This window comes from Siniperca chuatsi, linkage group LG14 (genome assembly GCF_020085105.1).
Source record: "Siniperca chuatsi isolate FFG_IHB_CAS linkage group LG14, ASM2008510v1, whole genome shotgun sequence".
Taxonomy (NCBI): Eukaryota; Metazoa; Chordata; class Actinopteri; order Centrarchiformes; family Sinipercidae; genus Siniperca; species Siniperca chuatsi.
Window position 1 is genome coordinate 15,570,749 of NC_058055.1, and position 27,054 is coordinate 15,597,802.

The 27,054-nt window shown below is 40.0% G+C and overlaps 1 protein-coding gene across 1 annotated transcript in view; it reads left to right on the forward strand.

Annotated features, from left to right (window-relative positions):
- The first annotated feature begins 1,102 nt into the window (after positions 1-1,102).
- The window catches only part of ubl3a (ubiquitin-like 3a), a 35,628-nt gene continuing 9,676 nt past the window's right edge, over positions 1,103-27,054 (forward strand). Inside the window, exon 1 of the mRNA XM_044222167.1 lies at positions 1,103-1,808. Coding sequence (XP_044078102.1) covers positions 1,782-1,808 — 27 coding nt within the window. The 5' untranslated portion in view covers positions 1,103-1,781. The remainder of the gene's footprint in view (positions 1,809-27,054) is intronic.

Here is a 27,054-nt window from a genome sequence, read left to right on the forward strand (position 1 = left end):
CGCTCCCACTGCTTCCAGCACTCTCCCCTCTGTTCCACCCCCCAATGTGGGGACTGCCGCCATGTTCTTAAAGGGGCTGCATCAAGCAGCACATTTAGAAACATTAAACCCGGATATAAAGTAAGTTTAAATTCAAAATAAAACTTAAAATGAAACTAAATTAAACCTCTAAAAAAACCTAAAGGATGCTAGCAAATTCAGTTAAAAAATCTATTATTTGTAGGCTAGATATCAACCAAAATGTTTTGATTAGGGTGCCAAAAAACATACTATATAATAATAACGATAACATTATACTTTTTTCCTATATCATACTTTTCTAACTATAATTACACTTATACTACTACAAGACTCTTGAAATTAACAAAAAAAATGATTTTAATTTGGAAATTATCATGTATTGAATAATAATGACCAAGCATTAGCCTATGTGTCAACCATAGCAAGTACTTAAAAGTATAGGCCTTTTGAATTGAAGACATTTTGACTGTCACAGTAGGAAAAGCAAAGGATTTAAATCATGTCTTGCAAATTAATTTCTCTGCTGTGTTTTTTTTAAACCCATTTCCCCCCTCTGCTGTATACATGCACATATATAACTGTTATGTGTTAAGTCAAATATGTAAAGAAGGGTGTAATTTCAACTGGGGATGGGTGTGATATTCTATGTTTAACAGTTTCCTTTTGATTTCCTCACTAAAATCTCCTAAACTGTGTTGTTTGACTATCAAGCTCTGTGTGTTTTTCGAGTGTAAAAAATAATTTAATCTATGTTTTTATTTACAGTTAATGTTCACCTGAGACACCAATCAAAGGTAAAGAAACAGAGCACCATGCTCTTTGTAGTAGGAAAGCACGATAACCAATTTCATTCAGAGTGTATTGTCCACTAGATTGATATATGTACATAGCCTACATTTAGGAAGTAGCATTCATGTGCTTCTTTTAGTTGAAAACTTCTGACTTTATTGTGAAACACACATTCTGAAACATACGCCCTTGTAATAAAACGACCAAAAAGAAAAAGAAATGCGTATACTGCGCACAATGCATGTTTTATTTTGAAATGTGTAACCGGAAGTCCCGTGGGATTTCCCGTTGCTCGCTTGATGTTAGTTCCTGAAGCAGGATGACAGCTGAGCTGAACGGGTCGTAAAGGTACGGCAGCGCAGTCTGCAACATTAACAACAATCATCACAAACTCCCGTGTTAAAGCGAAGGACCGACAGATTTCGCCGTGTGACGCGTGTTTGTACCAAGTGTGTTTGAGTTTATAAGAGGACGGTAACTGTTAACCTTGCGGATATTATTTTATCTTTTTCACCAAGAGAGAAAAAGATCCGTGTCCGGATGTGCCAGCAGTATTTGGTTTTTCGCATGGCGTAGGCACCTTTTCTTAAGCAGGATATTCTTGATGTTTGGAGGGTCCGAAGAGGCCCTCGGGTCGACAGCTTATCCCACTAACATTAACTATACTTCCAAATTGACCAATTTGTGTGGGAAATGATCAACGAAATGATTGTGCAATAGAGAGGAAGACGCGCAGTAACACGTCTTGACAATCTCAGTGTTGTGACTGTGGAGAGAGCAAGTCACCAGGAATAAATTGTGTTTTTGTTTCCCGGCCGTAAACCCAACAACGACGTGTTTGTGAGAGCTGTTACAAGGGAGACGAAAAGAGGAAATATTTGTGTCCTTGTCTCGTGTGTGCGTGCGTGCGTGTGTGTGTGTGTGTGTGTGTGTGTGTGTGAACCCCTCCAAGGACCGGGAAAACCTTCACGATGACGGGCAGCACCCCAGCGGACATGGTGAGAGAATTTACTGTCAGTTTTTCACACTTTACCATTTACATCCATTTATTCCCATTAGGTTAGTTTGAACAAAAAAAAAAAAAAAAAAAAGCGGGTCATCGCGCCATTCAAGGCTTCTGGTTTCATTAAGTTGATTTCTTCACAGTGTTGAGATCATCGCTGTAGAGGCCCAGTACGACAGTGATTGTGAACTATACATCCTAGTGGTTCCCACAGTTGGGTTTGTGGATCTCCACTGCACCTTGGGAAGGAAACTGTGGCAAGTTTTACTTCCTTAACTGTAACTCATGTAGCCTGAACCTTTACATTTTTGCTGACCATTTTTAAAATACGTGTTTTAGATTTTTTTTAAAAATGTCTTTTTCCTATAGTTCCAGGAAGCCATTGGCTCCCATTGATTTGTCTATAGGATGAAACTCTATACGCACACACTCGAAACATCTTTATGTTCTGCAGCGATCAATAGTGCATTCACTGTTGTGTGTCACAGTATCGTTGTGCGGTAAGGCATTTAATGCCCAGACAGATTTGAAAAGTTTGCACTGAATTGCCTCATGATGATAATGCAAGTTTAATAAAAATTAATGCAGACTCGATGTTCACTAAAGATGAAACGATTGAACGATATATCATTAGTCGATCGAAATTAATTGCCAATTTTGATAATTGAGTAGTCATTTATCAAGCAAAAATGCCAAACATTAGCTGGTTCCAGCTTTTGAAATGTGAGGATTTGCTGCTTTTCTCTGTTTTATATGTCTGTAAATTGAATACGTTTTGGTTTCAGACTGTTGGTGAGACAAAACAAACAATTTGAAGATGTGAACTTGAGCTCTGGGGAATTCTTTCAGTATTAACTAATATTTTATAGAGTAAATGGAAAAATAATTGTTTCATCAGTAATGAAAATAATAGTTGCAGCCCTGAAGTGCACTTGCAACTCAAGCAAGTCTCAAGAGTCTAGTAATTGATTTTCATATTGTATGGAAATGTAAGGAGGACAACGGCATCCTGGGTAAGTGGACAAAATGCATCAAAATTTCTAAAACAAAATGATTAGCTGTGATATTCGGTATGAGTGATTGGTAGTAAATGAGCTAAAAGATACAAAACCAACAGTACGGTCTTACGGGAACAGATACATTTAATTGTTATTTTGATTAGATTTGTTTATATTAGAATTATACTGGAATTCCGAGTTTGGTAAACTGGCCCCTCATCCAAAACTAGCATTCCTCTCAGATCTGTCCTCCAAGCTCTTATCAAAACGAAGCTTTGTTCCCTCACCGGTGTTGACATTTTGTGAACCTCCAGCATCGCAGAAAGCAAGGCTGCAAAGAGACTGGAGTTTAGGAGAAGGCTAGGTGCTCTTCTTCTGCTGGTTTTGAGTGCACAGTGACCGGTAATTGCGTTGCTCCTACAACCCCATTATGTCATTCCTGCTGATGTGGTGGTACTTTAAAAGGAGGCTAAACTATGACCTTAAGTCTGTGGTCATCATCAAGTGACTTTATCAGCTTACCCCCACCCTCTCAAGACATTATCCTCTTATGACTTATTTACTTGTTTTACACTAGCTTACTGCCTGTGGTGTGTATTATGAACTCTCATCATAAAGATTTATGTCAGCCTCTCGTGGGTAAGCTATTCCAGAAATTAAAAGGCGTTTAAAATGTGTTTAGTTGGGTTTACTCAGTCTTAGACATAATATTTCATATATATGTCATCTGTGCTGCTAGTGCATGGTGGCTCTAAAAATACTTCCAGGTCTATGTATAGAAAGGATAAGCCACGTAATGTGCCCCTCCACGCAGAGACCAGCTATACCAGCTGTGCCTGTACTCCTGCACGTCCAGCTTCAGCTGATCCCCTGAACAGCAGGTCCATTATGTTGTCAGGATGTTGGGATAATACTGTGAGGAAGTTAGAAGTGAGCTGGCCTCTGTGTATATGTGGTCTAGTTAAAGCTAAAGCATCTAAGTATAGCACATCGCAAGGAATTTCCATGGATTATGGACATAATCACGAGCCGAATCTTTCATTTTCTGACCTGATATGACTGGTAGTTAAATCCCTGTGAATCCTAAAGAACATTCATAGAAGGTCTTGTGTTATGTCACCGTCTGTGTGAATGTGTGAGGCTTCAGTCGCAGTGTTATGGGTCAGTTTACAGTTGTGGTATTCCTCCTAATAGTGTTTTTTTGTGTATTCGAGCAGTAGCATAAGATTATCATCCAGCCACAGAACTTTGGTTCAAGCCTCCAGCCGCCCTGCTGAAGTGTCTTTAAGCAACACACTGAATCCCTGCCAGCTGGTTTAAAGCTCAGCCTGACTGTGCTCTGAGAATTTCTCTGTGGGGGAAGTATCACATTATTATCGCATCATTTATCGCCAGTGTCGGGCATAAAGTTCATTTCTCCAGCGGTAAAGTAATAATATTTTATATATCAACTGCCAACTCTCAAGCATTGTTTTAAATGGGTTTTCTTCATGCCAGAGCGGCTGTTTTAAGGCTCATGTGATGAACATGCCTGCAGCAGAAACATAAAGGTCAAATTCTGCACATAAGTAAAACGTTTCAGGACTTCTGCCAGTGTAAATCTTCAGAACAATTGCTTCCCTTTGTGGCTTAGCTCAATCTATACATTAAATTTGGGGAAACATAAACTGTCTGCATTTAACTCATCCTGCGTAGTTGAAATCAGCTGCAGATGCATATTCTCCCTTCGTTTTTCAGTCTGTGGAAGGAGTAAGTGAGTATGCACACACACACACACACACTTATAAAGGCTGTATGGAGTGGGAGTGGGAGTGAGAGTAGGAGGAGAGGAGATTGCTGGTGCCAAACATTATGGGTGAATGAATCTGAGAGACAGAATAGGAGAAGGAGTAGTCGTGCCTCTTGAGAATGGAAGATGGGATTTTTTTTCCCGTCTTCGAAAGGAGAAAAAGAGAAGGGGTTGAGGGATAGGGAGAGTGAAGGGTGGGGAGGGGGCAAATTGCCTTGCTCCAGGCAGACCTCAGAAGTGCTGACAGGGTGGAAATGGTCCCCATGGCAACAGTGGGACGCTTGGATCTGAGGTCTTGATGCCCTTGTGAATGTGTTTAGGGATTGGGTCGGGGCGCTCTGCAGGTGTGTGTGTGTGTGTGTGTGTGTGTGTGTGTGTTTGTAACAATGAGCAAACAAGCGAGAGAGTAGTACAGAAGCAGGAGAAGAATAAAGCACCTCAGTTCAGATAAGCCTCACTGAATCCCAGAGTCCCTCGGAGCAGAGAGTGAATTTCAATCATCACCGCTTTAGATATGTCCCCGCACAGCAGACAAGACAGGGAGATCCAGGTAACACACACACACACACACACACACACACACACACACATATACATACAGAGGGAAGTACATGAAAACCGCTGTGTCGACTGAAAATTATGTCAACAGGATGGATACGGCAGTTGCTACTGATTGGTTAGATAGTAAAACTTCTTGATGAACTGAAAAAGTTGAAGCAAGTGATCCGCTGGCACTAAGTACATTTACTCATATACTGTACGTGCTTGTACTTTGCCTGAGTATTTCATTTTCCTGCTACTTTATACTCTTTATACTACACTACATTTCAGGGGCAAATATTGTACTTTTTACTTCACTACATTCGTTTGACATCTGAAGTTACTAGTTATTTTACAGATTAAGATTTTACATACAAAACATCAGATTAGTTTATAAAATATGACGCATTGTTCAGTGCACAAAATCTGCTTATTTAATACTTTTAGTCCTTAATTGAGGTTTTATTTTCTTTCCTACTTGTTTTTTTAAATGCAAATCGACTTGTTTCAAGTATTTTCTAAAGTCATGTTTCATTTTTCATAATTCTTATGCAGCAATTGCTTTATTCTTTCTTGTTTCAAGCTTCAGACTATCATTTATAGAACAATTTTAAAGGGCAATATGTAAGATTTGGCCAGAATTTTAGTTTAAAACATTAAAAAAATGAACTAACCTTATCAAAAGAATGTGAAGAAGTAACAGTTCTGCATGCAAATTAGCATGCTAACCTGCTATCCCCGGCATATACTGTGTTGTAATACCACTTATATATTAATATATTTCGATAGGATAGCTCAGGTAGTTCCAGGAGATGTGTGCCAGTGGCGCCCGGTTATGGTTCTGGTGCCCATTCCGGACTTGGTCAGCAAATAGGACCGCTAAGTTAGCTGCACAGCTAACTGAGCTAACTAGCTAACGGCAGTTAGCAGCAGTTATGACCTGATATATGTATTTATTTGCAGTGTGCAATGATTAATTAACCGTTAACAAAGCCAATAGTTACAACTTGCCTTAGTAGAAAGTGGTTAAAAACATGGCTGTGTGGCTTCTCCTCCTGGACGGAAGTTGTTACTAAAGGCGTACAGGCACACTGATTATGATAGGAAGAAATAAACACTGTTACCACACGTACACACTCATAGACACTGAGTGGGTAGTATTCAAACACCCTATAATTTGTGCAGTGGTGAGTATGTGTTAATCTGTGTTGGAGGTGGCAATCACAGCTATAATACTCAGCCAGACCAGGAGGTACGATAGAACGTATAAACCCTTCAATCGTCAGGGGAAGTTGTTCATCTGTAATAATCAGTAGGTTTGTTTTGATTGGAATTTAGAAATTTGAGTAGAATTTCTTGCACACCATAAGGTCTTTTTGAGAAGTGTGTTCGATCACAAAGTCTTTACTGAGAAGGAATTAACTTTATTAATTATATTTCAGTCCTTCATTGTTCATTAGTCAAACAGCACCTGCACCATATGAGCTCTTCAGGTCAGTGAGGTCTTCTGTCATAGCCGGGAAATGCTGCTGGTGTCCTTTGATGGAAACATAGTTAATACAGTTAGTACAAGAGGCTGACAATGTGTGGGCCTCTTTGGCTCCTTCACTTGTTATAATAAATATTGTTGAGTTTGTAGGTTGTTATTTAGAGCTGCAACGAACGATTATTTGTTATTATCGATTAGTCTACTGATTATTTTCTTGATTAATTGAGTAATCATTTAGTCTATAAAATTATATAAAAAAGCCCAAGGTGGTGTCTTTAAATGTCTTGTTTTGTCCAATACAGTCCAAACCCCAAAGATATTAAATTTAGCACTTAATTTTCTGTCAATCCATTAATCGACTAAAAATTTCAGCTCTGTTGTTATTCATAATTTGCTGATTGTGACAATCGTCCGTTACAGCAAGGATTACATACATACACTTAATAAATGTATCAATATATCTATTCAGAATAGTGGATCTTTGCGTTACTGTATCAGTGTGTGGCTAAAAGATAGTCACCTCTGCTATGCTGTGTGTGGCTAATTATAATTTTGATGCTTTGAAAGCAGTTTATGGTTCATTCCCACATTGTTAAGAGTCCCATTGGGGCACACAGACACACACACACACACACATACACACACACACACACACAAAGCAGTCAAAGGTTAGGGTCAGAGGTCAGCAGTGTGTTGGTCACGGATGAAAGAACAATGGGTGGGGAATCCTTGCTGCTGAAAACAGCACTCCCTGTCCCTCTTCCCACTTGAGCTTAGCTCAGCACTCATGCCATCGAGTAGCTAGAGACAGAGAGAGATCCACAGGCGTTCTTCAGCCTCGAGCAGGAGCTGCTAACCGGGCTTTGATTGACGCATACAGAGGGAGAAAGAACACTGTTGAATCTTAACACTGCCAGTTGGATGAAGCATGTCAGTGAATATGTGTGCATTGCCGATGGCATGTGTTGCGAGTCTAAGTCACAGATCAGGATTACGTCATCCCGCCCGGGTGCAGGAGTTGATATATTGACTCTGACATTGTCACATGTAGGCCTCGGAGCACCACGGAAAGTTCTGACAGCAGCTCCAAAGGTGCAGGAGGTGTCCTCCGTTCATATTAATTTCAAGCATTTCAGGAAATTCATGACTCACAGTTGAAACACTAACAGATTGTGCAATGCAGAAGCTGAAATATCTGTTCTACTGAAGATGAATGACGTGAATGCTTAAATGTATCTAACAGAGAAGTGACTGGTTGTTTTAGGTCATATTCTGATTGAAGACAGCTGTGAATGTTTGCAATGTTTCTAGACTGTGTTGTAGTATTTATCTTGTATCTGTTTATTATTATTATTATTATTAATAATAATAATAATAATAATAATAATAATAATAATAAGACATTTTATTTATATAGCACCTTTCATACATAAAATGCAGCTTAAAGTGCTTCACAAAAAAACTAAACAAAAAAAACAAACAAAAAAAACTCAAAAGCACAATGTCAATGTGTATGTCCAGCAGTCCTCTGTGATTGTGTAGGGTTAATTCAATTGTATTGATGTATGTCTACAACACCAGCAGGATGTCTTATTGAGAACCTCTCTGCTATTGATTGCTTATGTAATTGTTTGCTTATGTTTGTCTGTGTGGTCTTCAGTGTGGCATGTGTCTGTGCATGTGCATCCTATGTGATGCCCTCTCTGAATAATGACACCACGCTGCACAAATTTCATTCTACAGACCTGCCAACAGTCCTGCTTTCCCTTTTTTCCATCTTTCATGTCTGTTTCAGCTGATCAGTTATTCATAATGTGCTGTATAGCTGCGTGTTTCCTCTATGGGAGTCATATCGCTCTTGTTGCTGAAAAGTGTTAGCTTTGAAATATCAGGAGTCATTTTCACGAGCCAATACATCTCTCCTTTCTTGTAGCTTGACAACTATTCATTTTTGATTTTCTGAACCTGCACAATGCATAAAAATGTTGTGTATGTTGTACTTGCATAAGGGTTGTAATCATAAAAGAGCTAGGCTACTATACTGTGTATGTATACAGCTTAACCTGTTCTTTCTGTTCTGTGCATGTACCACAAAGCTAACACAATGAACCAAAGGAAAACAGTGGGTAAAGAACGACTGGCATTGGTAGCGGTTGTGGGGGATATAAAACTTAATTTTACAGCTGTCATGTTACACCTAACACACCAAATAGCTGAGCTCACTGGGTGGTTTGAAGTTAGCTCAAAGCAAAAACAATAAGCAAGTCACTCAGTTTTTCGGCAAGTTTTCCCTGTAGCCTGGAGGCTACCACACATAGTCCCAGACAGTAACTCCACTTTCAAAGAACTCATTTAAGCTTGGGTTATTGGGCGCATTTAGATGTCTCAATCAAACTATTACCTTAATTTGGATGTTTGCAGTTGGTGATCAGGTTAAAACTGGAGTTAGGAGGTTTTTGTTGACTGTACTGCTCATGATAATTTAGGCTAGAGACACATTTCACAAAGCAAACATTAATAACCACCTGGATAAAATTTTCAGGATGCAGCTAGATATTAGATTGTATCACCCACCACCAGGCTTGAAAGTGAGACCCTATCTCTTTTGTAGCCGGTTTGCATTTCTGATCAGCTCAACTAGAAGACTGAATAATTCTGTGAGTAACCCAGAGGGTTTCTAAGAAGAAAAAGTCAGTGTTTGCATGTTGGGATAAGGCCTTATTCTGCTGGAAAATTCCCTTCTCTTCAGCAGTCAGTGTTGGCAGGTATGGCTTTGCTCAGGCTGAGGAATGTGTTGAGCTGCTTCACCGTTTTAGGGGCTCCCAGGGTCCCAGCTCAAGAGGAAGCTTCTGGTCTGCACGATTGATTCTGGTCCTGAACTCTCTTGACAGTGAATAGGCACTTGTATGCTGCACGTCCTTGAATATTAATATTTTAGGAGCAGCGATAGTGCAATAATGTACTCCAAATTCGCAGTACCGGTTACTGATTCCTGAGAAGTGAACTCTTGCAAAACAGCAGTAGTCTCTACAGTACATGCCGGACATTGAACACCTCAGGACAGAAGTAAAGCGAGGACACTCTTTAGGTTTTATGCCAAATGTTACAGAGCATGACATAAACGAGTGGGTGTGAGTGTGAGTAATATGCGAGCGCTCCGATGGCGCTAACATGACAAAGTCTGAACTAGAGTCTGTAAGCCTGCAGCCACTTTTGAAGTGTGTGTGTTTTGTCCACATATTTATGCATGCGCACATTTGCATAGAGAAAGCAGCGAAAGCACAACCTGTTCTTCCTGTTAAGTGTGACGTGTTTGCTCTTGGCTTTGCCAGCGCAGTAACACCCACTCCAGTTCACTTTTGCTCCAGAGAACAGAACAAACTAGGGCTGCACCTAAAGGCTTTTGTTTGCATGTAATGGTGTTGTGTCACTACCAAATGGCACTGTGCCATGATGCTGTTGAAAGCCTTCTCCACAGTGGCAGGAATATGTCTCTGGTGGACAAATCCAAATACAGTTTTCTTTTGCTTGAAAAAACCCACAAAGTGTAGTTTAAAAAAATAAAAATAAATGTAGAATGTAAACTCCTCCTGACGTTATTAAAAACCCACAAATACTCATCAACGATACCAAAGACATGACCTGCTGTCCTCCATGGTAGCTATGGTCCTGACTCTAAGTTAAACCAAATGGGTAAAACAACAGCTTTTTTGTTTAAAAAGAAAAAAAACAAACAAAAAGGGAGAAGATGATACTAAAGAAATGAAATTCATAGGATGCTGTGGGGTGGCTGAATTGCGAAACTAAAAGGAGGAAGAGAAACTTGAGTTGAGAAAGAGTCACAGAATGGCACGTAGAGAGGAAGATGAGCAGCCAAACAAGAGCACATTTTACTGCAGTTTACTTTAGAACAGTCTTATTTATTAAAAGCAACAGTGAGAAAAAAATGCTGATTTGTATAATTTCTCATATCAACTGAAGCAGTTCTGTAAAGTGTTAGCCTCATCAAATATTCTACTCACAGACATTTTTTGCCAATCAGTAATGTGAACTAATGTGAATCATTAATGCAAACTGGGAGTTGCTCAGTTAGTAGCTTATGTGTTCCTTTTAGATAATACGTTTCTAATGGAAATTCTGCACAAATAATGTGCTCAATCAATGTGCTCAGTGCATACACTGTATTGATTTCAGTTTTACACCAGGCATTAATTGCATTGATAAACTCAGGGATCTTGATACTGTCTCTTGTTTTAATGTTTTGGCTTTCAAGTGATGTTACAGGAGGGGAACTTTCCATAATAATAATAATAATAATATGCAGCTGTAATTTTCCTCCTACATTATAATTATCTATAAAATAGATGTAAAACAAAAACCCCCAAAGGGGAAAAAACACACTGTATTTCCCTGTAAGTCTAAATGTTCAGTAGAAAGAGAGTGTGTGTGTGTGGGGGGGGCTAGCTCAATAAAAGGAGCCTTTCAGCTGCACTGGAAACAATTTCCAGCTGAGGGGACATTTATATTAAAGCTTTGCCTTGCCAGCACAGACTGTTCGTGAGTGTGTGCGTTACAGCAGCTAGCTAGCAAGAATCAACTGTCCCTCTTCCTGATACATTTTGGGACAGGCTGCCATTTCTAAATCAGTGCTTAATCTGTCCCGATATTTAAACGGCCTGTGCCAGCCCAGTCAGACAGACAATACGTACTGAGGGAATTAGAGGGTCAGTGATGAGACTCTTCGGGTCCCAGACAGGGCAGACATGAGCCACAGAGAAGTCATCCAAAGGTCAAGCCTCATCGACTGGATGTTCCAACAGGATCAGCTGGCCTCCAGTCCTCACACACATGCCTTTTAACCCAGACTTTTACAGTGTTGTGGTTGTCAGTTAGAGAATTACTTGTTGTATGCTTTTAAAATGTAAATGGTCCGACAAGCTTTTGTGCTCGAACCCAACTCAGCATAGACCGAGAGCAATGCGGCATATTTGACTGCGTTCACCTTATCATAGCTAATAGGGGCTGCAACTAATGATTGTTTTCATAATCAGCTAATCTGTTCATTTTTGTGGTTAATTGATTAATTGTTGAAATTTTTTGTGATATTAAAGAAACAAAAAAAGCAGCAAATCATCACATTTGAGGAGCTGGAGCTAGAAAATGTTCAGCATTTTTGCTTGATAAATGACTCAAATTATGAATAAATTATCAAAATTGTTGGAGATTAATTTTCTGTCCATTGACCAGTCAATAGAGTTGCAAAGTGGGAGCAGCTTTTTCAGGTGCCCCTGGTTCCAGAAATAAAATCCCCATTCATTTTCTCCATAGACAATGTCAGGTGACTGGCAGTCGGAGCACATCTGCGGCTTGGATGGACATGAAACTCTCCCAGTGGAATCAGTACAAGAGATTAACAACTGCTTTATTAAATATCTGATTCTTTGATAACAAGTTAAAGGTACAAGCCTGTGTACTTGCAAAGGAGAAGTTATATCTACGACTCCCAAGGTGCATTTTGGCAAGAAACATCCATCTTAAAATTGTGTTACGTCTGCCACAATCTGCAGCTTAAATTAATTTACTTTTGGATTCTCGGTCAATTTTGGATGAACTAAAGAAAAACTATCTCTAACATCTAACATTGAGGGTATCGTTTAAAGAAAAATTCCAAATCAGAATACAGAATTGTGGAAAAACTATTCCGGAACCAAAGGGTCCTCATACTTCTGGAACCCTTTTTAACTGACTAATCGTTGCTAGGTAACCATCTCAGAGTTCATCCTCCAGAAGCTTGTGTATCATATATACCAAGCACTAACTAAACTAAACCCTTAATCCTCAGCTGATAACGTGAGCCAGCTTCAGTATTGAGGCTCTCAGGGGTTTGCCACTATGTGAACAGTCTGTGTAGACACCAATAAGCCTACCCATTGTTTATCTCAACCATTTTAAATCCTTTCCCACAACTTCCGTGTAAATACACTACTTTTGTTGCCTGGGTCCTGACCTTCAAATCCACCCACTCCATCAAGTTGACTGATGGAAATAGAGTGTAACGAGTTGACAATCCTGTCTGATGTCAGGGTATTACTTTTAGTGTCCTTGCACTAAACTTACAAAGTCAAACTCCTGTGTATTTATTGTACACTGGATAGTGATTCTGATCCCATTGCTGTAAGAGTGTCAAGTTGAACAGGATGTAACAGTGCATTGATCGTGTACTTAGTGTTTATGAGCTGTAGAGACAAGAGTGAAAGACAATTGGTCGGAAATGTTTTCGGCTTTTTGCTGCAAGGTTTATTGTCAGAGGAAACAGCAGTGAGGAGATGGAAGCAGGAAACCCAACTAACTTTTTTGCACCTTCTGTGATTTTACTGTATTCACACAGACACACATAGAGAGATGTGTTGGTGGGAAATAGTCAAAGAGGAATAGAGAGGCTAAGGTCACAGAGGACTTATAGATATAGAGCTCAAAGAGGAGACAGTCAGAGACAGGAGTGTGTGTGAATGATAGAAAGAAAGAGGGAGCATGGAGAGAGGGTATATTTGGCCTTCATGCTGTCTTGCACAAATTTGTCATTGCATGTTAGATGGTATGGAGCACTCTGCCTATGAATATCTCTAATGATCCCAGCAGGGTGTGTGTGTGTGTGTGTGTATGTGTGTTCTTATCGGAACGAGCTGGCAGTAATGAAGCATTGGACCTTGAACTAGAATGATTCAGGGCTTTTCTCTGTTTCTTGCAATGAGGAAGCGCTGGTTTATCTTGACGGAAGCGGCAGAACTTCGACTTACACCGAGGACATTAGATGTCGACTTATAGTTTAGCTTAGTTACACATTTTTGTGAAGTGGCTTCTCTGTGTCAGAGATCATTTGGCTTAATATACGGTTATGAATGAAACAGCAGCATTCCCTGACTCTTAAATCAGTATTCTAGGCTAGTGGGTTGGAAAGATGTTTGTGGGTGAGTAAGGCTGGCACGTTTTAGCTAAGTTTAGCCGACTTCCATTTAGCTCGGCACAGAATAGCTCAGTCAGCTGATCTTAGTACAGTTACAGTTCATAGTGCTGTGTGCTTTAAAGCTCACTAAGGCATTAAGGCTCAGAGATGGCTGGTACAGTAATACTGTTTTAATTTTTAATCTAAATGTCACAGTGTTGAATAAACGGGGGTATATCTGTGAAGCCATTCTCAAAATGGCCTTACCCTTTAAGCTGCCTCTTTATTATACTATTTAGCATGGTTGTAAACATCTTAATTATGGCAACGTAACAGGCAGCACAACATCAGCACCCCTTGGCTGATGATGTCATCTGTATCCATACATTTTCTGCCTTCAACAGCACACTGTTTGTTGAAGATCTTGATTGGGTCCACAGCTGCCTCCCAAACCCTCCCCTTCCTCCTCGTCACTGCGCTGTTCCTTCCTGTTGTTGCTTGTGTAACCGGCTGCCTCCACTGTCTCCCCACTGAGACTGCCTTTTTCCTGTTGTGCACAACACAAACATTACCAGTGGCTCAGATCTCTAACCAGACAACAATGGGGAAAAAACAACAACAACACAAAAAGAAAACCCCTATGTCTTACATACTGCAAACACAGACAGTCGCACACTAAGTTTGTGTCTGTTTTGATAATTTATTCAATTAATTTTGCTTTAAATTTTTACTTAAATGTGAACGAAGAACTGGGGCATCCTGTGGGCTTGTTAGTCCATGGGGGATTCTCTGTTGAATTAATTGGTAATTATTGAGGTCATAGTTTGTGTTGCAATAGATGCAATATATTGTGTAGTTGTACAGAAAATAATAGATATACCTACAATGAAATCTAAAACAACAACACCACAAACAGCCTAAACAATGACCTTGGTGTTGAATATACACCTTTCTAGCAAAAATGTGAACATTGCAGGCTTCACAAAGATATTATTTATTGTGGGGCAGTTGCATTAGATTACACTGTATTATGCAGGAATGTCTGGTATTGTGTCCATCCCCCTGTAATCTCTAAAAGAGGGTTTTAAAATGTGCAAACTTTGATGTTTATTGTCTAGCTTTATAAGGTTCAGTGCTACTTGTGTTAATATTATTATTATTATTATTATTGTTGTGTGTATCTTTGTAGAAAGAAGACACTAGTACAATACATCTAATATGTTTTATATTTAGTATTATACATGCTCAGTCAAAGATTTTATAAATTACTTTTATTGCATGTAAACCCCCATCTATTCCTGTCACTGCATGCTGCTTCATTCCTGAATAGACCTAAAATATGCTCTCTGTGTGTGTGTGTGTGTGTGTGTGTGTGTGTGTGTGTGTGTATGTAATACCCCTGGTTGTTTCTGTCCAGTGCCATCTGGTAAATTCCAGCACAGAGGGCATTTTAGCTTTCCAGCAGTATCTGTCTGCCCCCCCCCCTCTCTCACACACACACACTCACACTCACACTCACACACACACACACTCACATGTAGACACACATTTTCTCTTCTTCACACACATGACATTGTGAGTTGTGACTGCAGGGCATTACTCTTTTCTGAGGGAGAAAAGAAAATGCTGCAGCATTGTGGATGTAACTGCTGTCTCCCAGCCGTTTCCTCCTCTCTACTCTGTTGATTCTCTCACTGTCCTCTCTCTCTCTCTCTCTCTCTCTCTCTCTCTCTCTCTCTCTCTCTCTCTCTCTCTCTCTCTCTCTCTCTCTCTCTCATGTTACATCAGTTTCTCCTTTAAATGTCTGCTGAGCCTTTAGAGGAAAGAGACAAAGATAGTAATATAAAGGGAATGAGTTTTGGAACCTCAATGTGTGCAGCAATGTGCTGTGCTTCCTCAATGGTCTGAAAACCATCTACAAAAACAACAACTTGTTATGATTTGAGAAACAGAATTGGATTTATCTGGCAACCATTCTTTTTGATATAATGGATTTTGAAAGGTTTTATACTATAAGTGTCTTGAAAGGAGAGAGACGTGTAGGCTTAATTACAAGCTGAAAACACAACACTCACCAAACTGAAGCAAAAGTTTCACCTGGCAGAAGCAGTAAAATACGCAGGATCATGACAGATGATAGATGATATGTTACTGGTATGTTGGACTGAGTTACGTTTATCTGTCTCCATGAAAACCCTTACCGGTAGACCACAAAGAGGAAATTTCTGTTGATTTTAGAGCTGCAACTAATGATTATATTCATTGATAAATCTGTTGATTTTATTTTTTTTTTACATTTTTATTTAATTGTTCAGTATAACGTCAGAAAATAATGAAAAATGTCCATCACAGTTTTCCAGTGACATCTCCAGATTCCTCATTTTGTCCGACCAACAGTCCCAATCCCAAAGATATTCAATATAAAATTATATAAAGAAGAGTAAGGCAACAAAATCTCACATTTTAGAAGCTTGAACCACAGAGTGATCAGCATTATTGCTCAGTAAATAACTGATAAATGATTAATCAACTCTCAAAATAGTTTTCTGTCGATTGACTTTTATTAATGACTAATCCTTTTAGCAGTACTGCATTTTGCCAAAAGACTTGTTTTGTAATTTATTCTTGTGAATGTAAAAATGCATTAAATCAATTTATGTGTAAAGGAAAATAGATTTTAATATTCTAAACTTTAATTTAAGATGCACACATGACAAACAGGGAAAAGCTTGTGCTCAGACAACCTGAAAGGTTACAAAAATCAAGCTAATCCTGACTGCAGGGCATTGACTACACACCGCTGGGGAGACCACCTAGGAAAGAGGATGGGGGTGGGTGTGTAGAGACAGAGGGGGGAGGACAGGGGGGAGACAGGGGAAGGCAGAGGTCACCACAGAGTATATGTAGTTCTCTTGGGAGGTGGAGAGGGGGAGAACAGCACGGGGATGCTTTACTTGACTCCAGGGCTTTCACATAGCAGGCGGTCAGGAAAACACGGGGGGAGGAAGTCACATTGGTGAGACACCCTGTGATGGAAGTGAAGGAGAGTGAGAGTAGGAGGAGGAGTGAGCAGACAGAGCTCCTGCAGAGCAAATGGTAGGACGAAGGAGGTAAAGGACAGGAGGTCCTTTCATCAAAGCCATCATCAGGGATCATCAACCCTCTGTGTGCTCCCTTCACACCAGCAGCATGCCGACATGTGGCCTGTTGGCCTTTGGGTTTGTGTGTCTGCTGGTAGCTGTTTTTTTCCCAGAGCCTGAATAATGTCTATTTTGGGAAACAGGACTGCACAGAAATTAAGACAAAACAAAATCCGGTGATAATTCAAACTAATAAAACTTGATACAAATTTAAAACTCCAATACTACAGCTTACTTTCAGTCACAGCTTCCTGTTGTATTTTACTTGGAACACAAAAGAAGAAAGAAGTTGCCACAGTGGCCTACAAGGCTGAATACAATATATACAGTATAAAACAAAAATGAAAGTCAAATTGACTTTGAGAGTTGTTTGGTTAAATTAAGAACCTTTATATCTTTATGATTATGATCAAAACAGTTTCTAAGGCAGTTTCATATGAACATTTACCTTGAAATAATATTGTATTATCAACTTTTTTTGCTGAACAGGTGAAAAGGTTTCAGGCAATCCTCTTGTTTCCTGAAGTAGTTCATTCTGCTTCCCAGCCAACAGTCAGTTGTTCCTCCATTTGCCACATATAGACAACAGATGATACAGAAGACCTGACATAACTATTCATTGTAAATTAGAGTAGGGTACATTTCTGATACAGAGGGCATCCTCTAACTCTGCATTGTGCTGTTAAACAACAGTGAGTCCCAAAGTGAGAATCTGGCTTAGATGTCAGAAGAAAATTAGTTTATGAAGACTTAAGGTTGGGTTACGCTAGAAAAGAACTAGTTTGTCCAACTATGTCAGAAGGCAAAAGTATTTATAGTTGTTCCCAACAGCCACACACGAAGGCAGCGTGAAAAGCCGACCGTCACAGAGAGGGGAAGACTTGATGTTGTTTATATATGGGGATGAAAGCACACATTTTCGCATTCATAGTGTTGCATTTGGTTGCACACACGAAAAGTGACAGAAATAGCTTTGTAAAGAATGAAACAAGAAAGCTTGAGAGAGAAGTTCAATGCCAGCTTACTTTCTCACCTCCACACCACACAGCTGCGTGAAATGTTTGTGAATGTCAGGTTGTCGGTGTCGGAAAGTGACAGAAATTCAGCTATTCGACCACCTGACAAGCAGATTTGATGAAGCATACTTTAGCTACCATTCATATAGCCCCTTTCCAGAGCCAGAACTGTCCCAGGAAAGGTTTCCAAATAGCTGTTGCTTTCCTTTGCTTCCACACAGTTTGTAACATCTGTCTTGCTGCAATCCTTATCAGCCCCCCCCCCCCCCACGGGCATTTTGAGTGTGCACACAAATGTTTGTGTGTTCATGTATGTGCAACACGTGTGACTGTAAAAAAACAAAGAGTTAGTGGGTGACCGAATAAACTAAGTGGGTTTCATCGCCTTGTTCACCTTCACGCTTCCTCTTCTCGTCGCCTCTCTCTGACCTTCGTTGTTCCCTCTTTGAATCCTCTTTCCACTCTCTCCCTGTTCCCTCTCTCATTTCCTCCCTCGGGCTCGCCTCCAAAAGTGTCAGCGTTTCCTCTGTCCTCCTATAGCATCAGACCTCGCCATCACTATCATGGCGTCTGGACACCGTCAGCACTTTGGTGGTGATGGGTGATACAAGACTCTGCAAATCTCTTGTCTTTTTCTCTCCTTTAAGTGTTGTTTCTGTTGGTCACTTCCACTTGTTCTTTGTTTCTTTAAGTTTTTTTTGTGTTTTCATGGCAATCTGCCTGTTTTATGTTTTAATTTCTCTCTCTGAAAGTATTGATTGGAGTTGTGTATTCCCTAACGAGATGAGGACAGCAAAGCCTCCCCTAGCTGAGTTCTGATGTGGGGATGGGGCTGTCAGTGGAAATGGAAACCGCCATCTTTTTCTGCTAAGTGACATTCTTTCTCACTTCTCATATTTTTTCTCTCTTTCCCACATTTTCATCTTTCTCTTGTTTTCTCTGGTCATTTATAAAGTGTCCTTACTCCTTGTGTTGACTCTGTAAAGATGTGGAAAAGCTCAAGACGTGGCAGCATTAGTGTATATGTATGTTTGTGTGTGTTTTGGTGAATGGTGGCTGGTGGCGTGCGGCCTCATACCTGTGGATAGTTTTTTAGACCACCCAGGCATACTGTACCTTCAACTACGGTGCAGTAGTAAGTGTGCTAATACACCACATGTTGTTGCTGTAAGAGGAGGGCTGTACTTTTGACTAATGTTTGGAGAAGGCGTTCCTCACTAAGGTTACAATGTCCCAGCCTCTAGTTGATGCTGTCTTACAGCTTGGTTATAAGTGCAGACTATGTGTGTATTTGTATTAGTCTCGGTAATGTCCATAGATTGGTAGTGAGGGGTTTGCACATGTTAAGGATGCCAAAGAAAAGAACTTAAAACTGCAATGCACAATTTTTTTTGGCCACTTGGAATCAGTGGAAAGAATTTATGAAAACAACACTGACATATCATCACCTTTTTGGTCTCTACCAACTCCTGAGGGAAATATGTGGCTCTTTACCGGCAAAATGTTCCACTATGTTCATCAGCTAGTCGCTAACTGTGTCTGTCTAAACTAAAGAAAGAATATTAAGACTAGTAGGGCCTAAACAGTTTAGATGCATACAGTTGTATGAAAAAAGTGTTTGCCCCCTTCCTGATTTCTAATTTTTTTGCATGTTTGTCACACTATGGGAATGGGACACACACCTTCTGAAAAGTAAAATTTTTGTCCACAAAGTATTTCCCCAAAAGTCTTGATGATCCCCAAGACTTTTGGGAAAATACTCTGTGGACTGACGAGACAAAAGTTGGACTTTTTGGAAGGTGTGTGTCCCATTACATCTGGCGTAAAAGTAACACCGCATTTCAGAAAAAGAACATCAAACCAAGAGTAAACTTTGGTGGTGGTAGTGTGATGGTCTGGGGCTGTTTTGCTGCTTCGGGACCTGGAAGACTTGCTGTGATAAATGGAACCATGAATTCTGCTGTGTACCAAAAACTCCTGAAGGAGAATGTCCGGCCATCTGTTCGTGACCTCAAGCTGAAGCGAACTTGGGTTCTGCAGCAGGACAATGATCCAAAACACACCAGCAAGTCCACCTCTGAATGGCTGAAGAAGAACAAAATGAAGACTTTGGAGTGGCACAGTCAAAGTCCTGACCTGAATCCTAGACATCTAAAATTCAAGCCAAGTTTGGTCTGTTATAAATGACTTTGAACAATAAAGTCAAGTCAAATTGATCCATTGACACTGTTTGAGATGCTAAATCCACATATGTTTTATGTTAAAGGGATCATTTGGAGTTGGAGTTTTAGTTTTATATTTTTTTGGGAAATACACTTTCTTTGGATTCACTTTCTTGCCGAGAGTTATATGAGAAGATCAATTCCATTGTCATGTCTCGACGCTAAATATAAAGCAGCAGCCACTTAGCTTAGCTTAGCACAAAGACTTGAAACAGAGGGAAACAGCTAGCCTGGCTCTGCCTAAAGTTAAAAAATACATGTACTAGTACCTCTAAAGCTCATTAATTAATTATATCTGGTCTTTATGCTAGGCTAAGCTAACTGCGCAACAGTTTTTAGAGTGGTGTCAATCTTCTCATCTGCTCTCGACAAGAAAGCAAATAAGGGTGTCTTCCAAAATGTCAAATTGTTCCTGTAATGCCAGTGTTATAGCTGTGAAACAGAAAATGCCCTCACATCCACAGTTGCGGCTGTCATAGCAGGCTGCCCGAATAAGTCCCTTAAGACTCTACAGTTGATCCAGAATTCTGCGGCACGTGTACTGACAAGAACTAGGAAAAGAGATCATATCTCTCCAATATTAGCTTCTCTGCACTGGCTTCCAGTAAAATCCAGAATAGAATTTAAAATCCTTCTCCTCACCTACAAAGCTCTTAATGGTCAGGCACTATCGTATCTTAAAGAGCTCATAGTACCTTATTACCCGACTAGAACACTGCACTCCCAGGATGCAGAGTTACTTGTGGTTCCTAGAGTCTCCAAAAGTAGAATGGGAGCCAGAGCCTTCAGTTATCAAGCTCCTCTCCTGTGGAATCAGGTCCCAGTTTGGGTTTGGGAGGCAGACACCATCTTCACATTTTAAGAGTAGGCTTAAAACTTTCCTCTTTGATAAAGCTTATAGTTAGGGCTGGCTTGGGTGAGTCCTGAACCATCCCTTAGTTATGCTGCTATAGGCCTAGACTGCCGGGAGACTTCCCATGATGCACCTCTTTCCTCTCCTTCTCTCCCTCTCCATCTGTATGCATTTTTATCCCATTATTGCATGTTACTAACTCAACATCTTCTCTCTCCCGTAGTTCTGTGCTTTCTTGTTTCTCTCCTCTCTCCTTTTGTCGCTTTCAGCAGGCATTTCTGCCTCTGGAGCTGCAGTCTGGATCTGTAGTTGTGGGCCACTTGCTTCCACCATGTTCCTGCTCGACAACTGCTACTACAGTTGTTGTTATTGGCTCTGTTACTAATACTGACATTATTTTTCCTATAGCTGACTATTATTATTAATTTATTAATATTAACACTACAATTACATTTCTATTATTTCAAAAAAATTCTAGATGGTATTTGCATTGTGCCTCCCTCTAAATAATATTATAAAGAGTATGGTCTAGACCTGCTCTATAGGAAAAGTGCAATGAGATAACTTCTGTTATGAATTGGCGCTATATAAATAAAATTTAATTGAATTGAGTTTACTTCAGTTTTTGGAATGGCTCACATTTGGTTAATTCATTTGGCCCTAGGATTTTGAACAGCCATTTTGAAGAGTGAAGAAGCAAGACACAGAGTTGAGGGAGTGGCAGAAGGCAGCCATGCGACGTAAACCTGCATCAGCCTCTTGTGACAGCTCTGATCACAGAGAGGAAGCGATAGGAGGAACGTGTGATCAAAGGCACCTACCTGGCGTCTGTCAGGAGAGAGGAATGCAGGCCTGGGTGCGTGTGCGAGTTAAGTGAGGCAAGTTTTCAGAGAAGACACCGGGAGTTGAGATGACAGCATGAAAGGGAGCTCTACCAGTTTCTGGAGAGAGGAGAAGCAGCTGATGGATTAAAGGGTTATCTGTTTGTAAATGGGGAGAAGAGAGTGATGAAGAGAGAGGACAGAGAGCAGAGAGCTGTCAGGTATAGTGCCAGCTGGAGCGCAGGAAACAGCTGATCATGCTTGTGACAGGAAGGAGAGGGAGCGAATAGAAGAGCAGAGTGGATTCTGGCTGTGATGAGGATGTCAGCATATCAAAGGATAAGTCTTTCTGAATGACAGTACAAAAGGACAAGGGCTTAGAAAGCGATATGAAGTATGATGGCGCAACTGAGTAATGAGACATATGACTGATAGTAGTGAGAGCAACTAAAAGGAGAAGGGCGTTTTGTTGCTCATTTCTCCTGGATCCAAAACCCAGAGTTATAACTGCAGCAGTGGAATAATGACGTTTATAACTGCAAGCATAACAGAAAACTAAAGGGTCAGAGTTAAAGTCTGAAAAAGAAGACATTAAAATACAAAAACCTTCAATGTCAGATTATTTATTTGCAGATGAGCTGTAAGTGGAGAGTTTATTTGCTTTGTGCAATTATACTGCCACAGGATATTTGATGCTATTGTGACAGAAACCTTAATTTAACAAAGCTGTTAGAACTGTAATGTAGCCATTAGCCGCCTCTGCCACAGGAAGTTAGCATGATGCACCAGAAAGTGTATCTTATAAAGGTCTGTGGTGTTGGCTCTTACAATCTCTCTTCCAGCAGATACTCTCTTTAATGATTAATGACCTTAATAGAGTACAACAGGAAGGAGGCCTGTGTTTTATGTCCACTGAACTGCTCACTTTATACTCAAACAGGGACACACAGGAAAGAAAACTTTACTGGGATTTGATCGCAGGCCAGCAGGGTCACATGAATGGCTTCAAATGTTTATTCTTAACGGCACTGAACCACGAGTGAAACATATGTTCAACCACAAATGTGCATATGTTATTAAATATACACAAAACTGCACAATTCTGCAAACTAACTCCTCATAGAAATTAATATTATGATGACAACTTAACAGACGGCCCTTCAGCGTTACAAAAAGTACCTGTAATCACATTAAAGACCAGCTTATGTTGTTATAATATTATGGTGCATTATTATTTATTGCTCTGATTACATGAGCCCTGTCTGAGAGGGCTTTAACATAGTGTACATGCATAAAAACAGAAAAACAGGACAAAACAGCACAGATGACTAACTAGCTCTCTGGTTACCACAAGTGTTGGCATGGCAACCAGCAGAGCATGACTGTAGGCAAAATCAGTAGTGTTTGAATAAATGTTGACCAGTCAGATTGCTTGGCTGGAGCTTTCTTTTTGCTTGTGTTAACAGCAAAAAAGACATTTTGTCTCAAGATAAAACATTTAGAGATATATTTTTTAATGATCTTTTTTCAGCATTTGTCCTTTCTATATTTCACCTGTTGTCTCTCTATTTCATGGAAACAACAGATACGTAATGTTTTGCATATAGTGGGTGTTGTGTATTACAAGCTGTTGGTAAAGTAGGTCAAAACAAACCATTACACACTAGCCATTATAGATAAGCACCCTTTAAAGATAATAAAGAAACCTTAGCTGGGTCATGGTCCTACTGTTTATTTCTACCTTTACTGCAGTGAAAAGACCAGTTGCATCCCTTAGCAGACTATAGTGCAGCAGATGTTTGTGCCATGCACATATATCCTAACTTTGCTTTCAGATATTACAAATTAAAATAATGACATGCATAAAAAGTGCGTAGTATGAAACCATAATCGGTACAAAAACACGGACAAAGTGTCACCCACAAGTTTCTAAGGTGATGTGTTGAAGCTTGGAGTTTGCATTTGCTGCTTGCTTTCATCTTAAAAAGTAAATTTGGTAAATTCTCATTTCTGGAAAATTTGAAATAAACAGAAGCATAGCTAAGTGTCATGAATTTCTTGGTAAAGTGATTCTGATATAAGACAATTGTGTTTTTTTATTTAAGTAAAGTTGCTTTGTAACTTCAGTCGAACCTTCACTACTTTTATTTTGAAGATGCTGTCCTCTGCATTTAATGTGATGTATTTCTGCTCCTTCCCAGGATGAAAGTAGCCAGCTGGTACTCTCAGCTGGTATGTTTATCTCCAGTTAGTAATGTGTTAAAATAAATATTAAAGAGAGCACATAAATAGTAAAAAGAAGATTTTTTAGAAAGTACCTAAAACAGATCGCAGTAATGCACTACGCCCAACACTGTGAGACACACATACTCACGGAGACAGCGAGATTACAAATCTTCGCCTTAGGCTTTGTTTCTCGTATCACCCCGCTGTTGCGTAACCGCTCTGCCTGTGTATGTGCGCACACAAAGGAACTCACACAAACAAAAAACTCTATTTATAATATTGTATAAAATGTGTCGAACTCATAATGAGGCTATTTGACAAATCAAAAGAGTTTATTTTCCTGTGAGCTTGCTCGCTGCTGCTTCTGGTACATGCATTCAGCCTGCTGTTCCATCATGTACAGTGATTGTCTATAAACACCCTTTTCAGTGTGTTTTTTAATTAAAGAAAACAATGGCTCCATGATAGAATTTCTGTTTTAATGGGGGCTAATGATTGCAGGACCTCTTTATGCATTTGCAAAATCACAGAGAGCTTACAAAGCTGTTTTATTGACTAATTTTAAAAAAACAAAACGGGATGAGTGTCTTTTAGGCTGCTCTTTTTCTTCTTTTTCTTTGTTTGTTCACAGTTTGTCCTTTGTCCATTTAAATTTGTTGACAGCCAGACAGAAGTGCCAGAAAGAAAAATGCCTACATGTAATTATCAGTAAAACCAGCGACTGATAATTCACGTGGGATTTGTATTTTCAAAGTGCAGCATTCTTGAGTTTACAGTCGAATTTTCTCCAGATTTAATGGGCAAGTCAAAGCAGACTGGCTGCTGGATCCAGCTGGCTTGTTTTAAACAGACACCAGTCAGGCTTATCACCCACTTCCTCTTCTAAATTCATTCATACAGTTAGGAATCCACACTGACAGCAGCGGCTAACCTTGCTGCGTAGACTACCTATAAAGCTGCTCTAATATATTCCCACAGGAAGGCTTCCCACTCTATAATTTGTTGACTGTTGCAGAGGGTCTAAAGAGCAGCAATACTCTTAAATGCACATATAAACACAAGCACACATAAACACACACACATGCTACTGCCTTGAGAAAGAGTTGAGAGCGGTACTCAGGGAGGAATAATTATAGATGGCATTGAATTTCCTGCTCTCTACCGTGTACAAACAGTGTTTAGCCAAGAGGGTTTGCTTACTTCACATGTTTACACCGTGGCCTTGGCAGCAGGGTCACATTATTGTAGTGTGTCTGAATGTCTGGTCTGCAGTGGAGGCTTGACAAGCAGGGAGCTGTGTCACCAGTTTCATACACAAGTAGCCTGCTCCTTTATTTGACTGTTTTTCAGGAATAGAAGCCGCTGCACCAGGATGTTTCAGCATTCTGATACCAGAGCTTACAAATGCTTTCACATACTCACATTGGGGACGCATAACACTCACTATATTGCTTCTCCCATTTCTCCACAAGCTCTGCAAACTGATGAAGCCTTTATATGGCTGATTTCTGACATCCTGAGCTCAGAGTGAGGCTGGTTGTAGGCTAGGACGTGCTGTTTGTTTGCATTAATAACTTGCCTGCAGATATGTCTATGTACTGTATATATATGTTTATGCATGAATGCATGGAGTGCTGTGCTCCCCATACCTGGACTTGTTGTATTTGTTGCAGAGAATAGATGGTAATTGAATATACTTCTCTGAGCTGGCTGTGAAACCTCATTACCAGCCTCTCTGCGGAAGAGAGTCCAGGGAGAAGGCACAGCGACCCCTCGGGGAGAGGGGGCAGGGAGAGGAAAAAAGAGCAAGAGAGAGTTAAGACCTTGATTCAGTTAAAGGATGACGTGAGGAAATAGAAGAGGAATGAGCAGCAAAAACTCACCTGTAGAGATACAAATTGAAGGAAAAGCCAACATAAAGTGTCCCAGTACAGCACCAGAACAGCGTCAGTGTTAGTTGGCATTGATTTTGCATGTCCCCGGTTTGAAATCATTCTTTAAAAAGATTTTCTTTAATTTTGTGTTTTGATGATGCTGGTGGAGACCGCTGGCTTGCATGTTGTTCCAAAATCTCTTGTAGGTGTTCAATTGGGTGGAGACCTGGTGACTGTGAAGGCCTTAGCATATGATTTGCATAACCTTTAATACTCATCAAACCATTTACTGACCTTCGTACCTTGTATGGAAGAATCTGCTATCTATTATGTATCTTTCTATTCAGGGTTTTTCTTTTGATTTGTCACCTGTCTCGGAAAAAAATAGAGACAGAAAGACAGAAAGTGACCTGCAAGAATAGAGAAAGCAAAGAAGGACAGAAAGGGGTAGAAGTAAATAAAGAAATTGAGAAGTTGTGCAGGTTGACGATAAGAGGAGAAAGGCTGGGTTTACCTTGTTTAACTGAAGCCAGCTCAGTGCCTCTTGTTATTATGGCCTTGTATATTCCTCCACTGTACACGGTGCAGAGCGAGAGATTGACATAGTCGTGGAGAGAGAGACAGAGTGAAACAGAGAGAGCGAGGGGGGGGGGGTGCAGAGAGGAAGACAATATGATGTGACAGAGCAGAGTAGGAAATGGGCAGGAGGGGTTATCAATTTAAGCCGCCCACCACTGGCTGTCGCCATGGTGACACCATGGCAACGACCAGGTGTTCAACCAGGAAAGGAGCAAAACCTTGCATATGTAAATTCCTCTGTGTTCTTCTTCCTCATTATTTCTGTCTTCATCTGGTTTATTCAGTCATTCTCAGGTATTGCTTGTCTTAAGGGAATATGTATCTAAAAAACTGTAATAATGTACATTTCCCATTCAGCCAGTCACTCACAAACATGCAAATTCCTGCTTTATGATCTATATCTCATCTGTATAGCTGAAACTGTCCCTTGTGAATGATAGCAGGAAACAGCAGTTTATTGCTGATGTTTATCATTTATTTCAGTTTGTTTAAGAAGTGCACACATACAGTATGTAGGAGTATTCGTGTGTCTCTGAGTCTTCGCCTGGCTGCATGTGTTTTTATGGCCCAGAGTATTCTGCATATACATGAGTAAACAAAAACAGAAGCTCAAAACTATCGAGTTCATCTGAATGTATGTATGTATGTATGTATGTATGTATGTATGTATGTATGTATGTATGTGTTGTTTTGTATGTATGTGTCTCTATGGCTCTTCCATTCTTAAACCTATAAGCTGATTTGATAACGT